Consider the following 27177-nt stretch of genomic DNA (forward strand, 5'->3'; position numbering starts at 1 on the left):
ACAAACAAAATCATTTTTACACTATTCTCCTTAAGAATAACATGGAATTTTCAATTTACAATTTTTGAATTTTATTCGTAACTAATACACTTACAAAACGCGTTAATATACTAAATTATTTGTTTTCTTTAAGCTCTTCAAATGCTCTAGAGAAAAATTGGGAAACTTTGTGTTTTGAGGGTCAAAGATTACAAATTTATACCACATAAAACCCTGTTCCAAGGACCGATTTTGCCGGTTTCGTTAAAATTGAACCAAAATTACTCGAGTTATCATGTTTACGGACACGTATATAACATGGATATATTATATTATATATATATATATATATATATGTTTATAAACCCTTTATGTAATATTTTGAGTTATCTCGCAACCTTCTAAACAGCAGTCCTCTAAGGGTGCTTTAGGCTTCTGGGGGCATCGAAATGAAAACGTAAATCGGTTACGGGTCTATGTTTTACCATAAGACCTTCGGTAATAGCTTATTTCCTATATGGGAAGTTCGCTAAAAGGGGATGGATTAAGTTTTACACTATAACATAATAACATAGGTTACTACGCAAAAATTTCAACTTTTAAGGTGATGTGAATAATCTTTTAATGTGTTTTTCATGCAAATCTATTAAGACTAATTTCAAATTTATATGTATTTTTCTTAGGTAGTTATTTAAGTTTTTTTTTTACATTTATTAAAAATTAAAACAATTGTATTTGTATAAAACCTTACATTACATATTAAAATAAAGTACTTAAACTAAAGCTATTTTTCTACAATTTCCGTAGTATCTCTCTTTATAATTTCATCATCACAATAATTAATTATTCTCAGACGACTCATTAACAATTTTATTATTCTTAGCAACTTGTCCATCTTTACTGATTTTGTCCAAGTTGGTGCTCAAGCAGGATTCCCGTTTACAAACCTTGCATATTGCAGAACAGGCAACACCAATCTTAAAGCACGAACAATGTGATTTGGTACAAAAACACCTTTCATACATAATGACGTTTGCAGCTTGTATCTTAATTTCCTCACAATTATTTTCAATCAATACAAGTACGGTTATCTTTCGTGGTTATGACGACCAGGACAGCACTAAGACATCAGAGCAGCATTGTCGGTACAAGCATTTTTGTCCTGAACAATGGGAACGAGGTTTATAGGGTAAAAATTGGGTTTTCTCATTTACTTCACCCTCAAAACACAAAGTTCCCCAATTTTTCTCTAGAACATTTTAAATAGCTTAAAAACAAATAATTTAGTACATTAACGTGTTTTTGTACGGTTATTAGTTACGGATAAAATACTAAATTTGTAAATTTAAAATTCCCATGTTGTTCTTATGTAGAATAGTGTAAAATGATTTTGTTTCCTTGATCAAACTTACTTGTCAAATTTATTTCTTTTATACTAGGCTATTAATATTTTAATATAGACACACTTTAATAGCCTCCTTGTAGCAGCAAACCTAGGTAATCGTTAAACGCAATGCTATTTTAGATTTAATTGAAAATCAAGTAAGTAAAACCGAATTTCGCTTAGTCTGCAGGTTTGCTGTGACGGGGGTATTTAATATTTTCTCTTACTCCTTGTGATCCTTTCCCCTTACGTAGTAAAAAATTACAATTATTTTCAATAATCCCCTTTTATGTATAGCATGGAGGTAACTAATTTTATTACTCTATGAATAAATGTTTAAATATCGTAAAAAGTAATAACATTTCTAAACACCCTGTATGGAGTGGTTTAATACACTTAAAACTAGTCCCAATCGATTTAAAATAACTAAAACCATCGAAAACCACACCTCACTCGACCTTAAACGTAAAAACAAAATTATTCAGGAACAAGGGCCCTTCGGACCAAAAAGGGCCCCAAAAAGGGCCTTAGGACACCCAAAATTTTGGGGACTCATCGGATCTTCATTTCTCATATTATTAGTAACTCGCAGGTGAAATTTCATAAATGTACAAATTTTGTTGTTTATAAAACCATATTTTACCTGTACTAGGAGGCTTTCTTTTGATTGGATCCCATAACAATACTGTTATACAGGGTGATTTGTACTCAGTGTGACAAAATTTTTTTGATGTAAGTACAAAGTAAATGAAGTGTGATGATGCATATCAAATGTTCCAAGTCTCAAAATTAGCGTCCCAAAAAGTATTTTATGTTTTTCAAAAATAACCATGCTTTTAAACTTAATACAGCGATTTCTCAATTACCTGTATATGGATTTGAGTAGATAATGTAATTTTCGTGTTCTACATTAAATTTTGAACAAGAATAATGGAAAATGACGGAGGATCAGTTGTAAAAACTCCATTGTAAATAGATTCAAAGATAAAAATTAAGATATTTGATAAAAACTTTAAAAACAATGGTCTTTTGCATTTTTCACACCCTGTATACAAGAAAGTGTCGGAATATGTTAAAAACTGCGCCATTTTATAAGCTTTCCAACCATATGCTACACTATTGAGGTTTAGATATTTTTTTGTTTGTTTTAGTGGTTTGAATACCAGTAAACAGGGAACATTTTACTGTTTATACTGTTCAAGCTGAATCAAAAATACAACTTGCCGACTTTCTATGTTTTAAATGTTAAAGACACCATGCTTTGTAGTCTTCAAACCATTAAAGCGTACATAAGCAGACATAAACCTCAATAGTGTAGCATATCGTTGGAAAGCTTATAAAATGGCGCAGTTTTTAATATATTCCGACACTTTTTTGTATACAGGGTGTGAAAAATGCAATAGACCATTGTTTTTAAAATTTTTATCAAATATCTTAATTTTTATCTATGAATCTATTTACAATGTGGTTTTTACAACTGATCCTCCGTCATTTTCTATTATTCTTGTTCAAAGTTTAATGTAGAACACGAAAATTACATTATCTACTCAAATCCATATACAGGTAATTGAGAAATCGCTGTATTAAGTTTAAAAACATGGTTATTTTTGAAAAACATAAAATAATTTTTTGGGAAGCTAATTCTTAGACTTGGAACATTTGATATGCATCATCACACTTCATTTACTTTGTACTTACACCAAAAAAATTTTGTCACACTGAGTACAAATCACCCTGTATAACATGCTGTTTTTTTTTTTTTTTAGGTAAAAAACTGAATCTGAAAGTACTGTGTTGTTTAATAATTATTTAAATGGTTAGCATAAATAATCGTTTTAAAATTAGGTATAGTTTCGTGATGATATATTGTGTAATTAACTATTTGTAATTTTTGTGTAGCTCATAATATTTTAAATAGTTAAAACCTTATTAAAATCATTTTTACTAAGCATAATCACAAACGCTAATTTGTAAGTATTTTTTATCGAAGTGGATTGCAGTTTTGAAAATAATATGTCAAATATTTTCAAATAATACTAACGTTTTTGAATATTTTTGTAACAATTATTTTAAAAGACATTGCTGATCATTTTGGATTTAGTAATTTTAAATTAATTTAAACGTTTAAGCTGCGTACTAAAGTTAATAGCGTATTGTTTAGTATCTGTGATTGAGTTTTTTGCAATTCTATAAAAGAGTGTTCTTCCAAACATGTTGCTGCCTCCAAGCTAACAAAAAGAATGACGAGTATTTGATGAGGATTTTATTAAAATTCCTTGTTAAGCGTAACGGAATCTCAAAATGTTTAACTGCTTCTTGTTGAGAGGGTTCAGAAAGCATTCTTGAATCTTCATATCTTATGATTATTGAAATGTTAAACTTATCTCAAATACAAAATAAATTTTTGATGTATAAAAAGTGTGTATTATATTTTTTTATTTTACATTTTATTAGTTTAATTTAACCTGCGATGAATAATGTTTATATAGATTTGTTGAAATGTGTCAATTAAACTGATTACAATTTCTGGCAACATTTTAAAAGTTAAGAGAAAATAGTTCAATCAAATTAAATAAAAAGTGTTGTCTACGTTAGTATAAACTTTGGCCAGGTTTATAGGCAAATAGGAAAAATAAAAGCTCATTAGTTTAGAAATTAATATTGAGTAAGGTCTGGTGTCAATATTTGTTAGGAGACGACAAAATTATGTGGGTGTTTAAAACTGAAATTAAAATAATTTCAATCTTATAAGTAAAGATGAAGTGTACACTATTTTGCCTCAAGAGACACAATTGTAAGTTATCTCTTTCCCCAGCGGATTTTAATTCCTATACAAGGGTTGAGAGAATCGTTGACAATAATTGAGAAAAATATTTAATTAAAAACTCATTAGAAAATACGGTGAATAAAGTGCCAAACGTCATTTACCATTATCAAACCTATTATAGAGGATTTTCGTGAACATTTTTTAATTTAGTTTTTATACTTTTATATAAAAAAGATAGTTAGAAGCATAGGTGTAAGAGACCCTAGGTTAAACTACCTGGGCTTACCAGTGACAAATATCTCTCCAGGTTTTGTAATGGATGCGGTCTAGGGTCCTAAACCTAGTCGTTCAACGGGAACCTAACGTACCGTGTACAAACAGTCTAAATGTTTTGCAATCCAAGACAATTTTATCAAAGTTTTTTTACGTTATGCTGTGAGTACTTGTTTCACTAGGTTTAGCCTCGTAACATTGCTCAGTATCCTAGAGAATCATTTTATTAAACAGCTTATATATTTCGGTTTGAAAACCCACAATGGTACCAAATGACGGAAACTAGTTGTGAAGACAACAATCGGATTGCAAGAATAAAGTATATAAACCACTATCACAGTTATTATTCGCAATCCGGAGGCTACTCACACCACAATGATACCAAAGGTTGTTAGGTTAGGAGTTTTGATTGTCGTTCATACTAATTTTATTTTAACAGTTAAGTAGGTAATCTTCTGGTATATCGACCACATAAAGTGTTTATGTTATATCAACCACAACAGGTTAGACTAGTTTATTAATTTGTACATTAAAAAATACATTTTCATTTAAAATGTTTAGCCAACCTAACCTAGTGTGGTCGGTATAGCAGGAGAGTGTCTATATACGGATTACATAAACCCCTATAGTTTAAATCCTTGGTTGTAGTTGGTTTGTGTATACAATTTGCTTTATAGGGTAAAAGGGTTATGAGTGATTAGGGCATCTATCTTTATCCCATATTTCAAGGAGGGCAAGGAAAGGGAAGGTTAAGTTGACAATCAAATCAGTTATGCTCCAACAATTTTGATAACTTGTTTTAAACGTATAATGCACAATATATTATTGATAGTGATAGAATGAGTAACAACACTGATGACAGACACACTAAAACTTGTTTTTTCATCATACATAAGCTGTTCTTTTCTACATATTATCTAGTTACTCTAGTCTATGAAAAACAGACTCCTGAGAGGAGGGTTTGACGTGAGTTAAGAAGTAAGAATTACTAGAATTTAAACAAGTAACACCTTTGGTTTCGAAAACTAATCAGTTATAAATTCCTTAGAGGAAACTCAATCTCATATTGCGTGAGCATTTCTAAAGGGATCTGTTTGGTCATTGTTTAGCCAGTATTTACCATTGGGACTTCTTATGTGCATTTTATATTCTGTGTGCTTAGTCTCTCACAGTTCAAGTTGGAACAAAACCGTAGTAGATGACGAGAATTTAAAATCACTCCTTATTTGTTATCAGAGTTTTATTTTTTTATAAGCAAACTCAAGCTTAATATAATTTTATGTTTATTAATGCATAATTTAATTTCTGTTAAGGATTTCAAAGTAAAAACTAGGTTAAGCCACAAATAAGTTAATCTAATTAAATTGAATTGAACCAAACGGGGGGGGGGGGTTGATTGTTAAAACCTTAAAGTATAAAATACTGCTTGGAACTATTTTAAACGTAATATTACTTACATATTAAAGCAAATTACCTAAAGTTTCATCATAGGGCTCCTTCAAAATCGTATTTTAGTTGTTATCCAATACTATTTGCAATTCCTTTTATTTAAAATTACGTAATTGATTAAAGTTTATAAGATTAAAGAGTCTTAGGAACTATATAAAAATGAATCTCCGCCAAGTTAAACAATGAGTGAATGTCGTTCATTTAAATCTTCAACTGTAATATCTTAAGTGCTGTTCCCTAGGTTTACTAACAGTTTTAACGTTTTTAAACGAGTATGGAAGCAATTAGAAGAGTGTTCTTATATAAGGAATAGTCTCCGTCTCAATTACTTAAACGAAGAATTACTACTGAGTGCAACGTCTAATTCCGTCCCACATTAAATAATTTTTATTTCTACAATTGTCGTACTTATGTTTGCTGGTATGGAAGTTTTCTGCTTTAATTTGCTATTATATGCATATTTACTTGAGAAAATTGTAAGTATCTAATATAAGTTTTGTTTAACCTCCAATAATGAAAGTTTTTTCAATTATTGTTTTTTAAGCTCTTTGACTTCATGGAGGTAGGTTCTAAACAGATTTAATATTTTAAAAACTATTTTAAGGGTTTACAAATACCTGATTGTATTTTATTTATGCATTCATAGCAAAAGGTATAGGTTGATTGAATGTTCAACTTTCTACGGAGAATCTTTACAACACATATTAAATCCTTTAATAATACATTTTATGATAAGGTTATGTAGTCCAATATACATACCAATTTCATAATAAAAAATCCGTGTATTGTCATCCTTTGGGTGATTAATCCATTAGGGATTGATTATTAGGTAGTTTTTGTAAAGTGTAATTACCTCAATCACCGAAAAACAATGAGTTCACACTGTTTTACCATCAATTGTTGGTTTTTCCTACATACTGAATCAATACATTACATAAAATGCTGAACAACTATTTGGGTAGGTTACGATGAATGATTGTAAATTTGTGTAAAACAATATATGTATACTTCAGATAAATTTTTTGTGTACGAAAAAACAGTGTGAAATGTGAATAATTGAATTGTTTTTTTTTTTTTTTTTTTTTACTTCACTCAGTTTTATTTTCAAACCCCTTCATGCGTGTGTCTTTTTACAAACAACTTCATTACATAAACATCATAACACCTTAAAAGTGTTAAATAGGAGTATTTTATGTTCCTTAATTCTTTGCCTTATGTTTATGAAAGACGTTTTAACTAACGATAAATTTAAAGAAAATATACATATAGAAAAATAATATAGTTTATTTATTTTGTTGTTAAATCACAATTGCATAATTAGATAACAATAATTTAAGCTAAATATTTAACAGGTGTTCAGATTGTAGTTCCTCACAAATCTTTCGGAAGTTCATAACTTAAAGTATTGTTATAAAGTTAGATCAATTTACGGTATACATAAAACATAGTGTTGTAGAAATATTGAAAATTTTACTTTCGAGCTAAGCTATGAATTAGAGAAATATTTTACCCTAAGTAACAGTATATCCAGTGCAGGATGCATAATGTTTTGTAAACTGACTGAAAACGCTAACAACTCCACAAGAGTTATAGTGGAAGTCTTAACCAGGAGATAATTTTCGTTATGTTAGTTTATAATTATTTAACTAAGATAGAAATAGTAATTTAACTTTGAATTAGTTAAACAATAAAAGTTAAACTTTGAAAGGCATACGTACATCTGTTCGTTATTTCTTAGGAATATTACTGTAGTATCTAACCAACAACTAACTACTTTTGGTCCTTAAGTTTAATGTTTATTTTCTGATTTCTTACGAAATATTTTAACAAGATTTTTAAAGCGGAGAAATAAATAAATGTCGTGTAACTTTTATACTAATTCGTTAGTTTAATACATAGGATTCAAAATTCTACTTCGTGGGTAATATTGAATTGATATTTATTATTATTTATACTCAAGGGAGCTGAAAGTCCATTCCATTGCTGTAATCACTTCTAATTAATGTACAGTAGACAAATATCAAGGGATTCCCTTACTGAACGTACAGTAGCTCCAAGTTGTATCTCATTTATACTCTGTATATACATAATGTGTACTGTACTTTAAGTATACAGTATGATCCCACGGATACTGTAGTAACTGAACTAGTGGGATGGTTATAAGTTTTAATTATTGCTAGTAGTCAAAGGATACTGTCACTGCTTGGAATATATTTTTACATTCTACTTATGTTTTATCATTCATAAATTATTTAATTGATGGCGAATCATTTTTATTAAATAACTAAATAAAGCCTGTTATGTTTAAAATAAAACTTGAATTAAGAACTAGGAGCCCCTCCTAACAGAAATAATAGAATTGTGTTCAACGGTATTTTTTGTTAACAATGATTTCTAATGTTTTCTCCTAATTTGCTTTTCCCTTTTGTTTAGTTTCTCTTACAATTTTAATGAAAAATGTGTTGACAAACGAAAATAGAATACAATTTTTCCACGCAGTCTCTAATAAAAATAAAGGTACTCAGTTTTAACACATTTTTTTACAACCAATATATTTCAAACTAGCAGTACTTCATATACCTAATATATTGTTAGCAAGAGGGTTTTTTTCAGCTAAAACTAAGCTTCAATGTATTCAACCGAAAATGCGTTGGTTTTTTACTTATGATTTAAATGATATGACAGAATAAAAACCATGGTTTGCGTTACAAACAATAAACAAAGCACGACCATTAAATTAATTATAAAGGTCTTAATTATTTTCAGTTTTAATTCCTTCTTCTTTTTTGATATTACGAATCTAACAGCATAAATATACAATATGGTATCGGTGAATATTAGGTTGAAGCATTGCCATTTCACAGTTACAACATTAAAAGTGGCAAAATCGCAGTAATGGGTTTCATAAGATTATTCACACCTTTGCCAGTTTTATGAGCTGCTACAGAACATGGTTTATATTTGGCCCAATTTTGCACAATTTACGATTTAAACGACATTGCAACCAGTTCAACAAACAAGCATTTTACAAAGTAATTTATAGCTTCATGCACTTAATACTTGCCTTCGCAATATTGGTTTTAAGTTAATTCTATTATGTAACCATGTAATATTGTTGTAGAGTGCTTCGCTGTTATTTGACTGGATCCTTGTTTAAAAACAATGAAAATTGTTTCAGCAAATTTATTCCTGCGTAGCAAGTAGACATGTGTACATATAATAGACGTAATATTATATGAATACATAAAAAATACATATACTTAAAAGCTAAAACTTTTGTTGCCTACTTAAAGTTAGGGGAAATGTTTTACTTTGACTTAAATCCATCCATAATAACAATACCGGGTGTCCCATAATAGTCCCTTCTTGTTAATTTTTAAACGGTTGCATTCAAACGAGCTTCGATACACGTTACTAGGGTAATTTAAAGTACTGAACTTTACACTAAAGTTAAATTTTACTTAAATTACTTTTAAGTAATAAAATTAATTTTACTTAAATTTTACTTTAATTAACCCCTTTTATATTATAAATTAGGAATAAATAGAATACTGCTTAACAAAGGCACATAACATTAAAATTACCTAGAAGCATTTAACTCACCAGAGATGACAAGTTTCAAACGAAACTAAACACGAGGTGATCTGAGGCTGGCTTCTGTTTCTTGACTTTCCTTGATGGTTTTAGTTGAGTTCGAGTCAACATTTATTTGTGAGACAAAGCTCTAATAGACTAGAATAATCGGAAATCCCAATAAACCGAATAAATTCTTGTATGAAAACTTGGTGAAAAACAGCTTATGATGGATATTAGAATGGAATTAGTAAATACAAAAATATATCTGTTCCACACCAGTTTAGTACTTGGTATGAAGTAAGATTTCGTTATTTTATTATTCATATACCAAGGTTGTGCTTTGATTAGTGGATAAACTTAACTACAAAGATAAATTAATCTATTATAAATTAAAAAGGGGAGCGAGCTGGTCTAGTGGTTAGAGCGCGGGACTTCGGTCCAAGAGGTGCCGGTTCAAATCCCGCCAAATCACCAATGGATTGAAGTGATACTGCCACAACCCCTAGGTCTAGTCTGAAGTAATGTGCAAAACAATCCTGGGCTCGTGCCTAGCGCCATAGGACAAAAAATATAAATAAATAAAGAGGTCATTATATCTTATTAATAAATCTTTAAAATATTTGTGTTAATTTATGCATTTTAATAGCATATTTAGTTTGTTTTAGCGAATTTCCCATATAGGGAATAAGCTATTACCGTAGGTCTCATGGTAAGACCTAGACCCGGGACCGATTTACTTTTTCGTTTTGAGGTCCCCAGAGGCCAAAAACACCATCCGTTCAAATTCATATATATATATATATATATATATATATATTTCGGTACAAACGTGTAAACCTACATTTATTCGAACGAGTTCGCGAACCAGCATAATCGGACCATGGGATCAGGGGTTTATGGGGGGTTTTATGGGGTAAAAATGGGTTTTTCTCATTTTTGAGCCTAAAAAAATTAAATTTCTCTCTAAACCATTTTGAAGAGCTTAAAAAAACAAATAATTTAGTATATTGAAGTTTTTTTTGGATGTTCATTGACTACGGAGAAAATTAAAAAAATTGTAAATTTAAAATTCCCGTGTTATTCTTATGGAGAATAAATAAACTGTTCTAGTTTGCTTGTTAATGGATATATTTTAATAAAATTTGACAATTTGGCTTATTTGATACTAAGCTATCAATATTTCAATTGAAAAAAAAACACACATCAACATCTTCCCCGTAGCAGCAAACCTAACTACTCACTAAAATTAATGTTATTTAAATAGGAAATAAAACTTAAACTTTATAGGGAATATTTTAGTAGAAATCAAGCCGGGTAAATGGAAATTCGCTTAGTAAGCAGGTTTGCTGCGACGGGGGTATTTTCCTAGTCTCGTGGCTAGTATGCTATTTTAACTTCGACGTACAGAAGGCATGTACAAGAAATAATATCACAAAATATGTATACATACATTACACATGTGTAGGGTGCGGGAGAATTCACTAAAATTCAGATTGTTCGTATAGCTATGCACGTTTTACATAAGTTCAGATTGGAGATAAAACGACTGCTTTGAGACGAAATAAATTGGATTTGTCGTTTATATTCACCTAAAAGCTCAAGCCTGGAAGTTTCTGGTTATTAGCTTCAAACCGATCACTTTTAATGATATCTTAACCAATCTCACGTCAGTTGTAGTTATTTCATCAATCCATTGTTTATTTTGCTTTCTTCATGAATTTAAAAACGCTTAAATAGTAAGCTTCACCCTTAAGGGGTACTGAACGTATCAAGGCTAAAATGTGGGTTCTTTTCTAGAGATAAAATACAAATCAAGTTTGAAATACACAGTAAAAGCAAATGTAATTCAACCTTAATTTATATTTATTTATCATTATGTTTACTGTGTGTGAAATAACACAAAAAGTCCTACAAATTTGAATTTTTATCGCAAACGAATAATATTTTAGATGTACAATGTTTAAATTAAATCCCGAATAAAATGTTAAAATTAATTAGTAAAATATATATTTTTACTTGGATTTAGTTTTCCTATAAACCGTTGATTTCCTGACAAGAACATAAAGTGAGTGAGTAATACTTGATCTGTTAACGGTTAACTAACAATTGTCTTGTATATTTAAAACACAATGATAATTTGAAGGTGGGATTTTTTCTTTCTATCTTACCTATGTACTGTCTTATTTTCTTTTACTACTCAAACTAAATTAAACCATCTATTTAAAACTGATTGCAAAAACTAGGACAGAATTTCAATTGTAAGCAGCCTAATGATAATATTTCTTAACGAACTCAGTGTACTGTAAAGGATCTTTATTTCATTGTGCGTAGCCTGTGTTTAGGACTGTTATTTGGGATCAGACACTGATTGAGAGAGAAATTCTCCTGAGTAGTGCTGTCACTTGTACAGCTAGCTACTGATACATCGATTTCTCTCTCTCCGATTAAACGCGACTTTACACCCTAGCACACACATGGGTTTTTAACATCCAAATAAAACTAGGTGTCAAGTTAAAGTGAACAACTAACTATAGAATTTCTTGCGATTTGAACTTTTCATACAGACATAATATCAAATTCTGAAAGAACTAGATTCGGCTTGCATTAATTGTTTATTCATTTTTTAAGCTACATGTTTAAAAACAACCGCAAGCAATGTAAAATCCATTGAGTATTTATTTACATTCTATTTTACATTTGTGTATTCATATCCTCCATTAAAAAAAAACAGTTTTTACATTTTGTTTGTGGACAGATAAAAACGGAAGTCCAGGTTGTACCGGAAGTATCCCTAGACATATATTGATAACACTGACAGCTGGCGAGGCCGGACATTACAAACACATGTTGTGGCTGTTGTTTCTGGTTTAACAGTTTTTTAATGTTACAAAATGTTCGTCGAACGGGAATCGCTAATGTATAAAAACATGTTTGTTTTTAAACAGAACAGACACACATAGACATAGGATATCTAAGATATTATATTCTCAGACACGATTAGTTAAAAAAGAAAGGTTTTACACCGTTTCGGGAAGTGGAATCTCGTCCCATACTCAGGTCATAAAATGTCAGCAGGAATCTCTCAGGTTACATAAATTTACCGTCGCCAAAAATGAGCGTCAAACAAGAATACAGACACAGTTTTCCGAACGTGGATTAAACAAAATAAGATTATTTAAATTAATTATGTTATCCTAAGCCTTTTCTGTGATAAAATTTGGAAAAAAAACATCAATTATATTAAGGAACACTGTAAAATTCTTATATACAAAACTTGGATTACCCCTACCAAAATTAATTGTCTTACGAATTAAATTAATATTTATAAATAATAACATTCGATGAAATAATATAATTTCACAAGATTGGGGTTTTGAAATGAAACAGATTTGTTTACGATCAAATATTTTTTAATAATTGTTTTTATAATTTAATTTGAAGTAAATACAACTGAATCTTGATTGGTACAAAAAATTATTTACATAATATCCCCCCTAGTCTCAAACATTTCATGGCAGCGTTTAAATGATAAAATTTTTACATTAAAATTACTTCTTAAGGCTGTTATGACTTTTAAAAGTCTCCAAAACTCATCATTATTTCATTCATAGCGAAAAAGTTAAAATAAAACACTTAAACACAATCGTAATTTAGTTTTATTTTTGAAAACCGGTATGCATCAATAAAACCTAGCAGCAAAACAAAACTATTAGTCAAGGTCTGCATCTTGCAGACGCCAAAGCTCATTTTTGTTGAAAGATAATGAAGATCCAACTTGCTCTTACTCATCGAAATGAATAGATTAGTAGTGTTTTTTCAAGAATTTTGTTGTTCTTCGAGTTAAATTTAAACTATAAAAAAAATCTTTACTATTTTTTTTTAAAGTTTTGCAATACGTTATACATAATTTATATCGGCCTCTGTTTAGAATTTGTAGATTAACATTTAACGTTATTTCATTTACACTTAAGACTTTTTTTTACTTGTAAGTAAAGTAGTTGAAGAATTAGGAAACTTAAAAATTATAATGTGCAAATTACTCTAGTTCACATCAATGTCGATGTTATAGCTTATGATATAGGATTATTAATTTATTATTTTATCATTTTATATCTTGTTGTGTATGATTGTATACACAATTTTAAGATATTCATTATTAAAGTTCGCAATCTATATGATAACTAATTCGGCGATAGTAATAAATTAGTTACTAGTGGCAAATAGAGAATGTTGTACATTGGAAACATGGCTTGGATGTTAGAGGAATCATCGAGTTTTAAAATCCAGTTAATTAATCTCAGTGATATCTTCTTCGGTGACAATCTATTGGATGAAATATACACAACTGTCCTCTTTTATTTGTGTGTTATAAAAAAAAGTGTAGAATTATTGAAAATATGAAGAAAATTACAGATATGATACGAGTAGATAACTGCTCTATGATAATAGTGTTCAATTCTGTTTACCTGTTTTGCATAACGCTACAAGATTAAAGTATTTTATTCTTAACTAAACTAAAAGTGTATGAATAAATTAACAGTAAGAGTTGTAAGACAGGGTATTTAAACTTTAAAATTGACAAAGTTTTGCTCTACGTATTTAGATCAACAAGTTAAGAGAAAAATTATGTTAAAATAGCTATAGGGCTGCAATAAAAAATTAATTTCAGATATTTGAAAATGTCCAATCAATCTAAAGTTTAACAAACCAATTAACATAGCTGTGGTTGAAGATCCTATTTATTGTTAGTAAACTAAAAGTGTATGAATAAACTAACGGTAAGAGTTATGAGTCTTAATTTAAACTTTAAAATTGACAACATTTTCCCTACGTGTTTAGATCAACAAGTTAAGAGAAAAATTACGTTAAAACAGCCATAGGGCTGCAATACAAAGATTAATTTTAGATATTTGAAAATGTCCAATCAATGTTAAGTTTAACAAACCAATTAACATAGCTGTGGTTGGATCTTACTAGTTGAGGTTTGCTACAGTCACGGATTGTCACCGCCAATTATTGGCAACCTTCTAGGTTATCAGTTATAATACTAGAGAAATATTTAATAAATATATTAGCATGGAAATATTAAATTTGTTTACATTTTATGATTGTAAAATTATATGTACAAGACACTTAAGCTAATTGTCGCTGTATATATTTTTATTTTATTTTACGCTATCAAACAGTACGTAATGAACAAAATCCAATCCACTTAGACTGGTATTTTTATGTCTTTTTTTATAGGAAAATCGTTTTAGAATTTAACGAAAGAAACTAAGTGCAGTACGTATTAATTGTAACTCTCATGAGATTTATTATTATCTAATCAGAACGAACTTAGTTACATAATACATGCAATTGATCATGCAAGATTCGTACATAATGGTACGTTAAAATCTATGGATATTAAAACAGCAACGGTAGGGATCACAAACAAATGACGTCACTGACTTTGAACAAAAGCAAAGTAAATCAAAGGGAAATGCCTATTAACGGTAAAAATACAAACGTATATCAATATTTGGGTTCGTTTAAACCGGTTACATGTTTCTCTTATTTTTTAAATGGTTTTATTTATCATAAACATTTCTGTTCATCTAAATTTCACCTATCACTTATGTTCTAATGTCCGTGTTTCCATGGGTCAACATTAAAGTATGCTGCAGTTGATTTTGCTTTAATTAATTTGGTCGTCTAATTATGTTTACTTAGTATTATTTTGCGATGCATTCAAATCTGCTGTGACACCATAACAGCATTAGTTAATCAAAGTGATCCAAAGTCTCCACAAATGAAATATTATATTTAAATTATACTTATGATAATCTACATTTCATGGTGCAAACAACGGCAAAATATAACAGAATACTCATTCAACAATTACTCGGAAATTTTGGAATGTTTAGTTTCATGTTTTCATTGATAGTTATTATATTTGAAATTGCTAAGGTATAGTTGCTAAAATGTCTATGTAGGAATGATAAAAACAAATTCGTTCTTTAACTTGGAAATATGGGGAGTGAGCTGGTGTAGTGGTTAGAGCGCGAGACTTCAATTCAGGAGGTCCCGGGTTCAAATCCCGCCAAATCACCAATGGATTTTTATCTAAGTGATAATGCAGCAACCCCTAGGTCTAGCCTGTAGTAATGTGAAAAACGATTCCGTGCTCGTGTCTAGCGTTCTAGGACAAAAAAATACCGCGAACTATAACTATGTTATTCTTACAAAAGTTCTCTTAAAACATCTTAAAGTGAAATGTAGAACTTGACTTATTAAGCAGCAAACTCAACGTCAACAGTTTGAACTTACATTTGTAACGGCTGCAGACGCGATAAATAAAACCTCAGGGCACAAAACAACTCCATAAATCCGAGACTTTTATATAGAACAACTTAATTAGGTTTTCTCGTTTTAATATTTAAGTGAAAGTAAAATGCGGAAAAATATCTTGTAAGCCACGTTGAATCTTGTAAAATGTTTGATATACACTTTTAGTGTTAAAACCATTTTATTACCATGACTTAGGTCTTAGACATATTTAATAATTTTTGATAGATCATTTGCTATTATTTTTCGTTAGTATTTACATTAAAAAATGTCATTTGAAGTATCACGTTATTTTTTAAAGATCAGCTTAGTAGTAAAAATTTGCAGTAATATATTTAATAACTTAATATGATTTATAACTTTTTCAATCAAGTTCACTCACTAGGGATAACACCAATAATTCATTCATTGATAAAGAAATGTATCAAATTTTCAAGTTTTAAAATTATTTCAATAATACAAAATCACATGGCTGAGTGTAAGCAAGTGGAAGTCGATGCTTTTTAAAATTAAATTTTATTTGGAATACATAACCATTATTATCAGATGAGAATTTGGTGTTAATTAGAATTTGGTATTAATTTATCAATATTACATTAACTATAATTAGATGTACTAATTAGAAAGACCATAATTAGTTGGGCTAGTAAATATTGCAGAATAGTTGTCCTAATTATAGACTAAACTGTGTCAAACATTTATGAATATTTTAACTAGTTACCAGTACTACCTCTTCATTCGTATGAAGTACTTATGAACTGTTATGAACTACTTATATTAGTTTCCGATTCACTCGAAAGAATATTTTTATGAAAGTTTCAACTGTAGTGTATTTTGAGATTATTTCTTTTGTGAGAGGTACTCATCAAAAGTGCAAAATTATAATCACAAACCGAATGATTTTTTGGATTTTATGTTGCAAAAATGGTGAAGTAACCATATTGGGCTTTACTTTACATGCCAATATTTCGATACTCAATAGGCTTGATTGATTAAAGGCAAATATTTGTTGCAAAACCTAATATTCTCTTTGTGTTTGCACTGCAGCCAATGGATGACATAAATATTCCCCAAGTTTAGCTGAATTTCAGCACTCAGGAGAATCAAGTTTGATCAATGTAATAAAGAATGGATCCCATAAAACCAACACAAAACTGTGGCCATCACCTGTCGCGGGTATCAATATTTGACCAAGGGAATTTCCAACACTTAAATTAAATTAGTGGAAATTCATTTTTAGCACTTCAAATTCAAATAACCACGAGGGAGGCTGGTAAAATTAACTTGAATCCCCCTTACCCCTCCCACCTTTGGTATAATTTTACAGGGCTTGACAAAATTAAACAATTATCACGAACAAAATACGATTCGGATTACTAATAACAAAATGACAGTTAAAAATTACTTGTAATAACCAATACTTGTTTTTGTTAGTTTGGTGAGTCGATGGCTCAGTTGGTAGCGTCGCGGACTTCGGGCCCAAGGCAGTAGAGTCGTGGGTTCGGATCCTGGTCACTGCCACAAACTTATATCAGTTAAGTTTACCGTTGTACTGTACCGGCTCACCCCTTGCTTTGCTGGATACGTTCCACGCACAGATCTGTAGTCTATGTGGATGGGCAAATGCAAGGTTTAAAGGATATTTTTAGTTGCCTTTTTGTTATTAGACGTCAGTTTTCTATTTTCTTTATGTTTATTAGTTAGTTTTGTCAAGACCTGTAAAATGATACCAAACTCTACCATACTTCCTATTTGAGAATTTTGAACTACCCACCCCCACTACACCTAAGGGCCAAAAAAATAAAAATCATTATTCATATCCCCTCATATCTAAACAGGTTGCTGCAAACCGATTTCAAATATCTCAAATTGTTGAAAAGTTAAGGGGGAAGTAAGTTACTTTTCAGCCACCCTGTATAGTATTTCAAATACTAAGTTTGTTTCATTTGGAGCAATGGCGTAAAATATTAGAATGGGTGAAATGGTGGTTTAGTGAAATACTAGAATATCTTAACAGAAAACAGTAACAATAATTTTTAGAATCATCATAGTACTATGGATATAATCATTTCTAGAGAACATTATGCTAAATCCTTTACCAATTGCAATGTTTTGAATAAGCCAAACGTGAAAACCAATTCCTGGTGACAATTGTAAATCAAGTACAAAGTCGATTGTTACGTCTCCAATCAACGTCTGAGCTATATTATATGTTGATTGGACGTTTGATTGTAGGTATTTGTGATCAACATTTACATAAACAAGCACTATGGAGGTGATTGTTTCTGTTTCAATGGAAATGTATCATCTCGTGCTACGTGAAGACATGAGACTAATGATGTTAAGATGCCATTGTTACATATGTATAGGATAATATATTTGTTTACATATTTACATTAGAAAAGTAATAGAGATTATTAGCACAAAATTATAAGTACTGTATTTTCATATTGAAAAAATGTGTATCACCAACAAATTTAAATTGCATTTAGTATAAAACTCATATACAATAGGATACCCTTTGGTAATGAATTGAAATTGTGATTATATCATGAAAAATATTTTCGGACATTTTAAAAATTAGATGTAACATAAAAAGGGGAAAAGTCTAGAGTGGTTAAAGAAACGGGCAGAATAAATATCAAATTCAATTTCTCAGCATTTTATTTAGCTATTTAACTTCTAAATTGAGATAATGTTAGTATGTTTATCGTTAATCGGGGTGCAATTTATGTTGTTCTCATATTAAATGTGAGTATTTTGTACTTATATACTCAATTCCTGTGTTTTCCGATCCGTACTCATAGTCAGTGAATTCCCTGTAAATATCCCATTTTGGTGTTAATAGAGGCAGGCAGCTGCTCTGATGTACAAATTACAAAATTACTTTTTCATTACTGAACCCTGGTTGAGTCAAAGGGTGTAATTTTCTACTTCTGATGGAATTTATAATTGCTGTTATTGCTTAAATCATTTTGATTACTAACCTACCAAGATTAACGGAGTCTTTTTCCTGTTCCGGTTTAAATTGAAATTATCGTTTAATTAGTGAATTACTACCATTAAATTATAAATATGTTGTAATACATAATTATAAACACTTGTAATATAAAGCAAAATAGTGTATGGTTGCGATTATGAAATCGGTTTAAACACATTAATGAGCCATGTCTTTGTATATTTAATATTTTATTTTTAAAATACATAAGTTTTACAGTATATCTACAGCTTGTCAAGTATGCACAGATTGCCTGTGATTGTATAAGTTAAATGACCAGAGGTAGAACTCACACCTTTGGTCAAGCAAGATATTTGTCACCGTTTAAACAGTGTTTAGTTCTAGCTCGGTTTTACCTACCCTGACAAATCTGTAATGAACGCTTCATTATGTATAGAGTTCGTGTACGATAAGATATTTTTTTTTTGTGAACGTAATGTGTAGACAAATTATTATTTATGGAGATGAAAAGTTACATCAGTTAGTGTTAAAAATGGTGTTAACAGTTTTATATAAAAAAACTAGCTGGCCCGACAGACGTCGTCCTGTCCTAATGTGGTTTTATGTCAAATGCTTGTTCATTTTCAAGATCCTGGTTGAAGTTCGTTCGCTACGCTCACTCACCTTTAGGTTGGAGCTCGTTCGCTGCGCTCACTTGCCTTCAGGTTAGCTAATTTGCTACGCTAACTCGCCTCCAGGTTGAAGTTCGTTCGCTACGCTCACTCACCTTTTGGTTGCAAATTAGCTGTTGTCATAAATAATGCCTGAAAGTTGCATTACAATCTGTCAAGCGGTTTCGGAGTCCATAAAGAACAAACAAACAAACATACATACATACAAACAAACATACGTTGGATTTTATATATATAGACTAGCTGACCCGGCGAACTTCGTATCGCCTAAGTTATAGGTTTCCCCTAAGACAGACCGATGGAAAGAAAGTACCGTTACGTTTAATTTTCAAGATGATCTCGTTCGCATCGCTCAATCACGTCCTGGTTGAAGTTTGTTCGCTACGCTCACTCACCTTTGGGTTGGAGCTCGTTCGCTACGCTCACTCACCTTTAGGTTGGAGCTCGTTCGCTGCGCTCACTTGCCTTCAGGTTAGCTCGTTCGCTACGCTCACTCGCCTCCAGGTTGAAGTTCGTTCGCTACGCTCACTCACCTTTTGGTTGCAAATTAGCTGTTGTCATAAATGTAAAAGAAATAATAGTGCTGCACCCTGTTGGTAATCCTTGTAACTTTAATGCTATTGAACATCATAGGACAGAACCAACTTGTTTAATTGGAACAGCTGTTAAGATTCATTAATTCCATTTCTCATAAGGTTAACATGGGAATCTGCAGAGCCACTGGGGCGGAGCCCTTTTAAGAATTGCGAAACGGGAAATGGTTTACGTCCGATTCGCATACCTACAGAATTTACACACCAAATTTCATAACGATCGGTGAAGTCGTTCCGGAGGAGTTTGCAGACAAACACTGTGACACGAGAATTTTATATATTAGATAAATACATAATGGCATAATGAACTTTAATTAACAGACTGAATCAACATGAACAAAGTAAATACAGTTCGCTGGAAATAGTAGACATGCATTTTATGTATTTCAGACCCTCAATTCAGTAAATAAATATTTTCGTTAATGTACCATATTCTGATAATTTGTACCATAATGTTACAATAGTTTGACACTCATACCATCATGTAACCACAATTTCTGTTTAGGTTGGCAATATGCAAAATCAGGCGATATTTCTAATAAAACAGCTCATGGCTATTTCCCGTGACGTCATATCACGCCACCATCACACCACCTTTCCGAACAAGCCTAAAACCCCTCTCCTCACGTAAGTCCACACCATGTATTAGTCCCGTCAACACCGTATACCCTTTGCGGCCCTCTGAGCCCTTTTAAAATGTAACAAGTGTATTTATTACAACGCCCCATCCCTGACCCCAAAACGTACAGTACGATGACGACGTATCGTACAACTGGCGACGAGGAACACGGAATATTATCGCGTTTTAAAACTTAAATTCGCGAACAAAGTGACAGTGCAAGTGAACAAAGTTACAGTGCAAGTGAACAAAGTGACAGTGCAAGTGAACAAAGTGACAAGTGAACGTGAAGAAACGGCCGACGAACGTCAAACAACCGCGAATATTGACTCAGACTCATATTCTTGGCGGAAACGTTTTCGTGAGTGTAGAAAGGTACACCTAACATAACGTTATTCTTTGTTTTATGGACGTAATATTAGACTACGGACAGTTAAATAAGTGTAAAAAAGGCACTTATGCCGTTGACTGAAAGTTATTTCGAACAATTCGGACAGTTAGCGGAAACGTATTTTTCAACAAACATGGCAACAATTGGTAATATCGGTCCTTTTGACAGCGCCGAAGAAACTTGGCAATCGTATACAGAGCGATTTGAACTTTTTGTAGACTGCAACGGGATTAATGCCACAAAGAAAGCGAGCACACTACTAACGGTAATGGGAGTCAGGACGTATAAATTGTTAAAGGACTTAATCACACCTGATAAACCTTCGTCCAAGACGTACGAGGAAATTGTAGACACGGTCGGTAAACATTTACACCCGAAACCGTCGTTTATTACAGAACGTTTTAAATTCAGCCGCAGACATCAGTTAGAACACGAAACAGTGAGTGATTATATCGTACAACTTAAGCAGCTATCGCAACATTGTGAGTTTGGGGACAAGCTTCCAGACCATCTACGCGACAGACTGGTATCAGGCCTCAAGAACCACCACATCCAGAGACGACTGCTGGGGGAGGATAACCTGACCTACGACAAGGCAGTACAGCTGGCAACGTCAATGGAGTTCGCCGAGAAAGGAGCAGCCCAGATGACGCTTAATCCAGGAGGACGACTTCAGCGCCTCAGCCAGACGACAAGGACAGCACCAAGCGGAAGCGGGGGAAAATTCGCAGCCAACAGAGGTTCGGCAACGTCACAGCCCCGGGAGTGCAACTGCTGTGGAAAGAACAATCACAATACTCTGCAATGTCGGTATCGTGAGTACAATTGCAATTTCTGTAAGAAGAAAGGACATCTTGAAAAAGCTTGTAGATCTAAGAGTAGAAGTGCAAATAGGCCCCATTTTAGTAAACAGTATAATGATGTATCTAAGACTAATGGACAGTCTAGGGGAGGAAATAAGTCGTATTTTAATTCAAAGTACAGTAATGCTAATGCTAGGCAACATTATGTAACAGAAAATGTCCCTGAACAAAGTGTAGACGAAGACACGGTATATGACATATCTAACTTATTTCAGGTACAGGGAGTAGAAGTTAGGAAAAAAGTAGAACCAATTAGAGTGCAATTAGAGGTAGAGAGCAAAAAGATCCTATTTGAAATTGATACCGGAGCTTGTGTGTCAGTTATATCTGAAAAAGATTACAAAGTAAAGTTAAGTCACGTAAAGTTACTACCAACAAGCTTAGTTCTTAGTTCGTACACACACGAAAAGATCGTACCTATCGGTAAACTATGTGTAAATGTAAAACATGAAGGTATTTGTAAACAATTAGAGCTGTATGTTGTCCCTAACGGTGCAAACCCATTGTTAGGTAGGGATTGGATGAAAGCACTGCAGCTAGTTGTTAGTATCAAAAATAGTAGTAAAGTAAACAATGTTCAATCAGCTGTGGATGACAGCTCAGTTGGTACACCTGTCAGCTGTTCTGCTAGCAGAATGGTCGACACTAGCGCGCCGACTGAGGTGGCCGACACCGCAGTTACCAATGTAAACAAACAAACAAATGTCACAGTACATCAGCAGGGCAAGCAGCTAGTTAAACAGTTGTATGAGGAATTCCCTGATGTTTTCACAGACAAGCTAGCTTGTTTTAAGGGAGAACCAGTCAAACTTAAACTAAAACCTAATGCAACCCCTAAATATCATAAGCCAAGGACCTTACCTTTCACACTTAAAAATAAAGTAGAAGCAGAACTAGCACGTTTAGAAGCTGAGAGTATTATTTCACCAGTAAATTCAAGCCAATGGGCTACCCCTGTAGTACCAGTTTTGAAAACAAATGGTCAGTTAAGATTGTGTGGAGACTATAAAGTAACGCTAAATCCTTTCTTAGAGATAGACAGACACCCTTTACCTAAGATTGAAGAATTGTTCTCCAGTTTGCAAAATGGAGACAGGTTTTCTAAAATAGATTTGTCACAAGCGTATCAACAACTAAGACTAGATGATGAAAGTAAAAAGTTATGTACAATTAGTACCCATAAGGGCTTGTTTGAGTACAATAGGTTATGTTATGGCATATCATCTGCTCCTGGTATTTTCCAGCGCACAATGGAGCAAACCTTACAAGGAATACCAGGTGTAGCGGTATTTCTAGATGACATTCTTGTAACAGGACAAAATGACTCTGAACATATTAGTAAATTAAAGTTAGTTTGTAAACGACTACAAGACAATGGTTTCACAGTCAGTAAAAGTAAATGTAAATTTTTCTGTGAAAGTTTAGAGTATCTAGGGTTTGTCATAAGCAAACGAGGGTTGGAAACTTCACAAGACAAGGTCAAAGCCATTGTAAACGCCCCAGAACCAAAAGATGTCACCCAATTAAAAGCATTTTTAGGCTTAGTTAACTACTACGCTCGTTTCATACCTAGAATCTCAACCATACTTACCCCTATGTATATGTTATTGAGGAAAGACACTGAATTTGTATGGAATTTAGCGTGTAAGAAAGCTTTTGAAGAAGTTAAGCAAAAACTAGTATCAGCCCAAGTACTAGCTCATTTTGACCCTAAGTTAAAGTTAACGTTAGCATGTGACGCTAGTGCCTATGGTATAGGTGCAGTTCTAAGTCAAATTCAAACAGACGGTACTGAAAGACCTATTGCATTTACAAGTAGAGTGTTAAATGATACTGAAAAGCAGTATTCACAGATTGACAAAGAAGCTCTTAGTATAGTTTATGGAGTAAAAAAATTCAACCAGTACTTGTATGGTAACCATTTTTTGTTAAAAACAGACCACAAACCGCTTGTAGCTATTTTTGGACCTAAACAAGGTTTACCTGCATTTGCAGCTAGTAGGCTCCAACGCTACGCATTGTTTCTATCAGGTTATCAGTACGACATTTCTTATGTTAAATCCGAATGTAACGGAAATGCCGATGGTCTATCACGTTTACCAGTAAGTAATCCTGTGAACGATGAAATCAATGACAAGGACTTAAATGTAAATATTGTAGGTACCTATTTACAGTGTTTAATTGAGAGTGAACTTCCTCTAAGTTATGTAGAAGTAAAACGAGAGTCAGCACTAGATCCTATACTAAGTAGAGTGATAAGTTATGTTAGATTTGGATGGCCAAATGACGTAAATGAGAGGGATCCTATGTTAAATCCATTTTTTGTGCGACAGTCACAATTAACTTTTGAACAAGGACTCCTAATGTGGGGTTACAGGATCGTCATACCAAGCAAGTTTAGAACACATATTTTACAAGAATTACACAATGGCCATGTAGGGATAGTAAGAATGAAGGCGTTGGCAAGATCCTATGTTTGGTGGCCAAATATCGATTTGGATATTGAACAAATTGCTGGTAATTGTACATCATGCTTGAAGGAACGTGTAACTCCGCCCAAGTCGATTTTGCACACTTGGAATGTACCAGATAAGGTGTGGTCCCGGATTCATATTGATTTTTTCGGACCTTTTCAATCAAAGTTATTTTTAGTAATTAAAGATGCTTATTCAAAGTGGCCGGAAGTGTTACCCGTTCCATCAACGCAAGCAAAACACACAATATCTCATCTTAGAGAATTGTTTGCTAGATTTGGCTTAGTAGATCACATTGTCAGTGACAATGGACCACCTTTCACAAGTACAGAATTCCAAACATTTTTGCAAAAAAATGGAATCAAACACACATTTTCTCCACCATACAACCCAAAGACTAATGGCTTAGCCGAGAATGCTGTAAGAACAGTAAAACACAAACTTAGAATAGCACTACAAGACACTTCTGATTTGAACTTAGCATTATCAAATTTTTTGTTTACATACAGAAATACAGTACATTCCACAACCAATCAAACACCAGCAGAGTTAATGTTAGGCAGATCTCTGAAATCGAGGTTGGACTTAATTAGACCTAATGTGAAGGATGTCATTAGTAGTAATCAAAACAGACAAGTTTCAGCTTATGGTGGTGTCACAACTCGTAGATTATTTGTTAATCAACCTGTATTAGCTAAAGATTACAGGGGAAGGGAGAGATGGATAGAGGCTACAGTTATTGAAAAACTGGGTCCTGTAACTTATTTAGTTGAACTAGAATCAGGCGTTCAGTGGAAGCGTCACATAGACCAGTTGATAGCTTTACAGTCTAAGCTAGGGCAGCAGTCAGATTTAGTAGTAGAATTTCCCAAAAACGATCTGACAACGTCGCTTCCAGACAGAAAACCGGCAACATTGCAAAATTCGCCAGACCACACACTGACAGGGAACAGTAGCGAAGGTATGCGAGCTCTTCCGGGCACAGTCGGGCAGAAAACTCCGATATTGACTAGGTCACCTGACGCAAACCAAAACATTGAAAGAGCGGGGTCATTGGCTTCGCCTCCAAATGTAAACAAATCGCCAAATGTAAACAGACAGACGCCTACTAGACGCTTTCCTGTACGGGAGCGCAAACCTGTAATAAGATTAGACCTTTAATTGAATACCCGGACATGACTTGTATATAGATTTATTTATTATATATCCTTATCAATGATTTTCAAATGTGTATTTATTGAATTGTGTGTACCATTATGTGTGTTATCATTATTTAATATCATCAAGGTTCAATGTTTAATGTTATTAAGGTTTATGATTTCAAGAGTGTGTTTCATTTACTTGTGTTTTTAATGTGTGAATTTTGACCATATATACATGTTATATATATATTGAACTGATGATTGATTGATTCTCATTCTCATTTAAATGATTGGCAAACAAAAATAATAATAAATTAATAAGATATTCTGGTATTGTTATTTGTGATTATAAGTTTTCAAGATTATAGTAACCGATAGCATCACAAAACTTAAGAGGGGAGGATTGTACCATATTCTGATAATTTGTACCATAATGTTACAATAGTTTGACACTCATACCATCATGTAACCACAATTTCTGTTTAGGTTGGCAATATGCAAAATCAGGCGATATTTCTAATAAAACAGCTCATGGCTATTTCCCGTGACGTCATATCACGCCACCATCACACCACCTTTCCGAACAAGCCTAAAACCCCTCTCCTCACGTAAGTCCACACCATGTATTAGTCCCGTCAACACCGTATACCCTTTGCGGCCCTCTGAGCCCTTTTAAAATGTAACAAGTGTATTTATTACAACGCCCCATCCCTGACCCCAAAACGTACAGTACGATGACGACGTATCGTACAGTTAAAAAGGTATTTACCGAGTGAAAACATTCTGGAATGCTATAACTAAGCCATTGGAAATTATAAATCGGCAGAGTACAGTTATTGGTTTCCAATAATGCATTGCAACTATTCAATGCTGTGCTGACGATTGAGGTTGTGTTTTTCGTACGTGTTGAGCATTTAGTGTTGGTGTATATGATTAATTTGGTCAATTGGGTATAATGTTATGTAAACAATTTCTTAGCTAAAATTTATAATTTATATATAACTATTTGAAACTGTTTTTATATTTTGATTACTTGTGACCATGTATGAAAAAAGTAACAGATAAGATACTTAAGGTGAATATTAAATAAAATATTCCAGATAAATGCAGCTTTAAAAATTAATTCTAGGTACAGGTATGACATCGGACATTAAAGTGATATACCGTAAGAATTAACAATTTAGATACCTAACTTTAAGAGCGTTAACAAAGGTACGTTAACTTCAATAAATTACCTAAGTATAGTATTACATTGGCGAGAAAATACTGTGCAATTGACAGGGTTTGGTGATAATAAACCACACTAACATTTCTAAATATTCATAAATTCCTAACAATAATAATAAGGGAAACAGAATGTGGTTGAATGTTATAATTGACAATATTAGACAGTGGTTAACAGGGCGGTTAGAAGCTCACATTGTTACTGATACTAGTATTGATTTGGAGAATTATAGCTGGATGATTAATTTATAATATTAAACACATAAGTGTCGTTTATGTTTTAATTCAAAAATGGAGGGTGATTTGATTACAACGTCTAGCACGATAAGTCCATCACAGCCAAAAGATCAATCAAATGGTAAACTCAAATCAAATGGATGGATTGAAATCAAATGGATGCATTCAATTGATGGTGGATTAGAGCGTGGAACCTACGTCATAGAGATTCCACCTCAAACTGTCCGAACAGTACACAAACAATGATCG

General features: G+C 32.4%; 1 protein-coding gene across 1 annotated transcript; it reads left to right on the forward strand.

Moving 5' to 3' along the window:
- Positions 1 to 20994: 20994 nt before the first annotated feature.
- On the forward strand, positions 20995 to 26043 carry LOC128983366 (uncharacterized). The gene is made up of 2 exons (XM_054402625.1): positions 20995 to 21803; positions 25954 to 26043. The coding sequence occupies exons 1-2, from the start codon at positions 21056 to 21058 to the stop codon at positions 26013 to 26015; spliced, it is 810 nt and encodes a 269-aa protein (XP_054258600.1). The 5' UTR covers positions 20995 to 21055; the 3' UTR covers positions 26016 to 26043.
- The last annotated feature ends 1134 nt before the right edge of the window (positions 26044 to 27177 follow it).

Source organism: Macrosteles quadrilineatus, unplaced genomic scaffold (genome assembly GCF_028750875.1).
Source record: "Macrosteles quadrilineatus isolate MER2022 unplaced genomic scaffold, UCM_ALF_1.0 Scaffold_1__1_contigs__length_201487025, whole genome shotgun sequence".
NCBI lineage: Eukaryota > Metazoa > Arthropoda > Insecta > Hemiptera > Cicadellidae > Macrosteles > Macrosteles quadrilineatus.

What these genes read in the sequence shown, in the direction of transcription:
- LOC128983366 (XM_054402625.1), top strand. Translation starts at nt 21,056, where the DNA reads ATGCCGTTGACTGAAAGTTATTTCGAACAATTCGGACAGTTAGCGGAA. An exon ending in TACTCTGCAATGTCGGTATC is followed by an intron (nt 21,804 to 25,953) that starts GTGAGTACAATT and finishes ATTTCTGTTTAG; the next exon opens with GTTGGCAATATGCAAAATCA.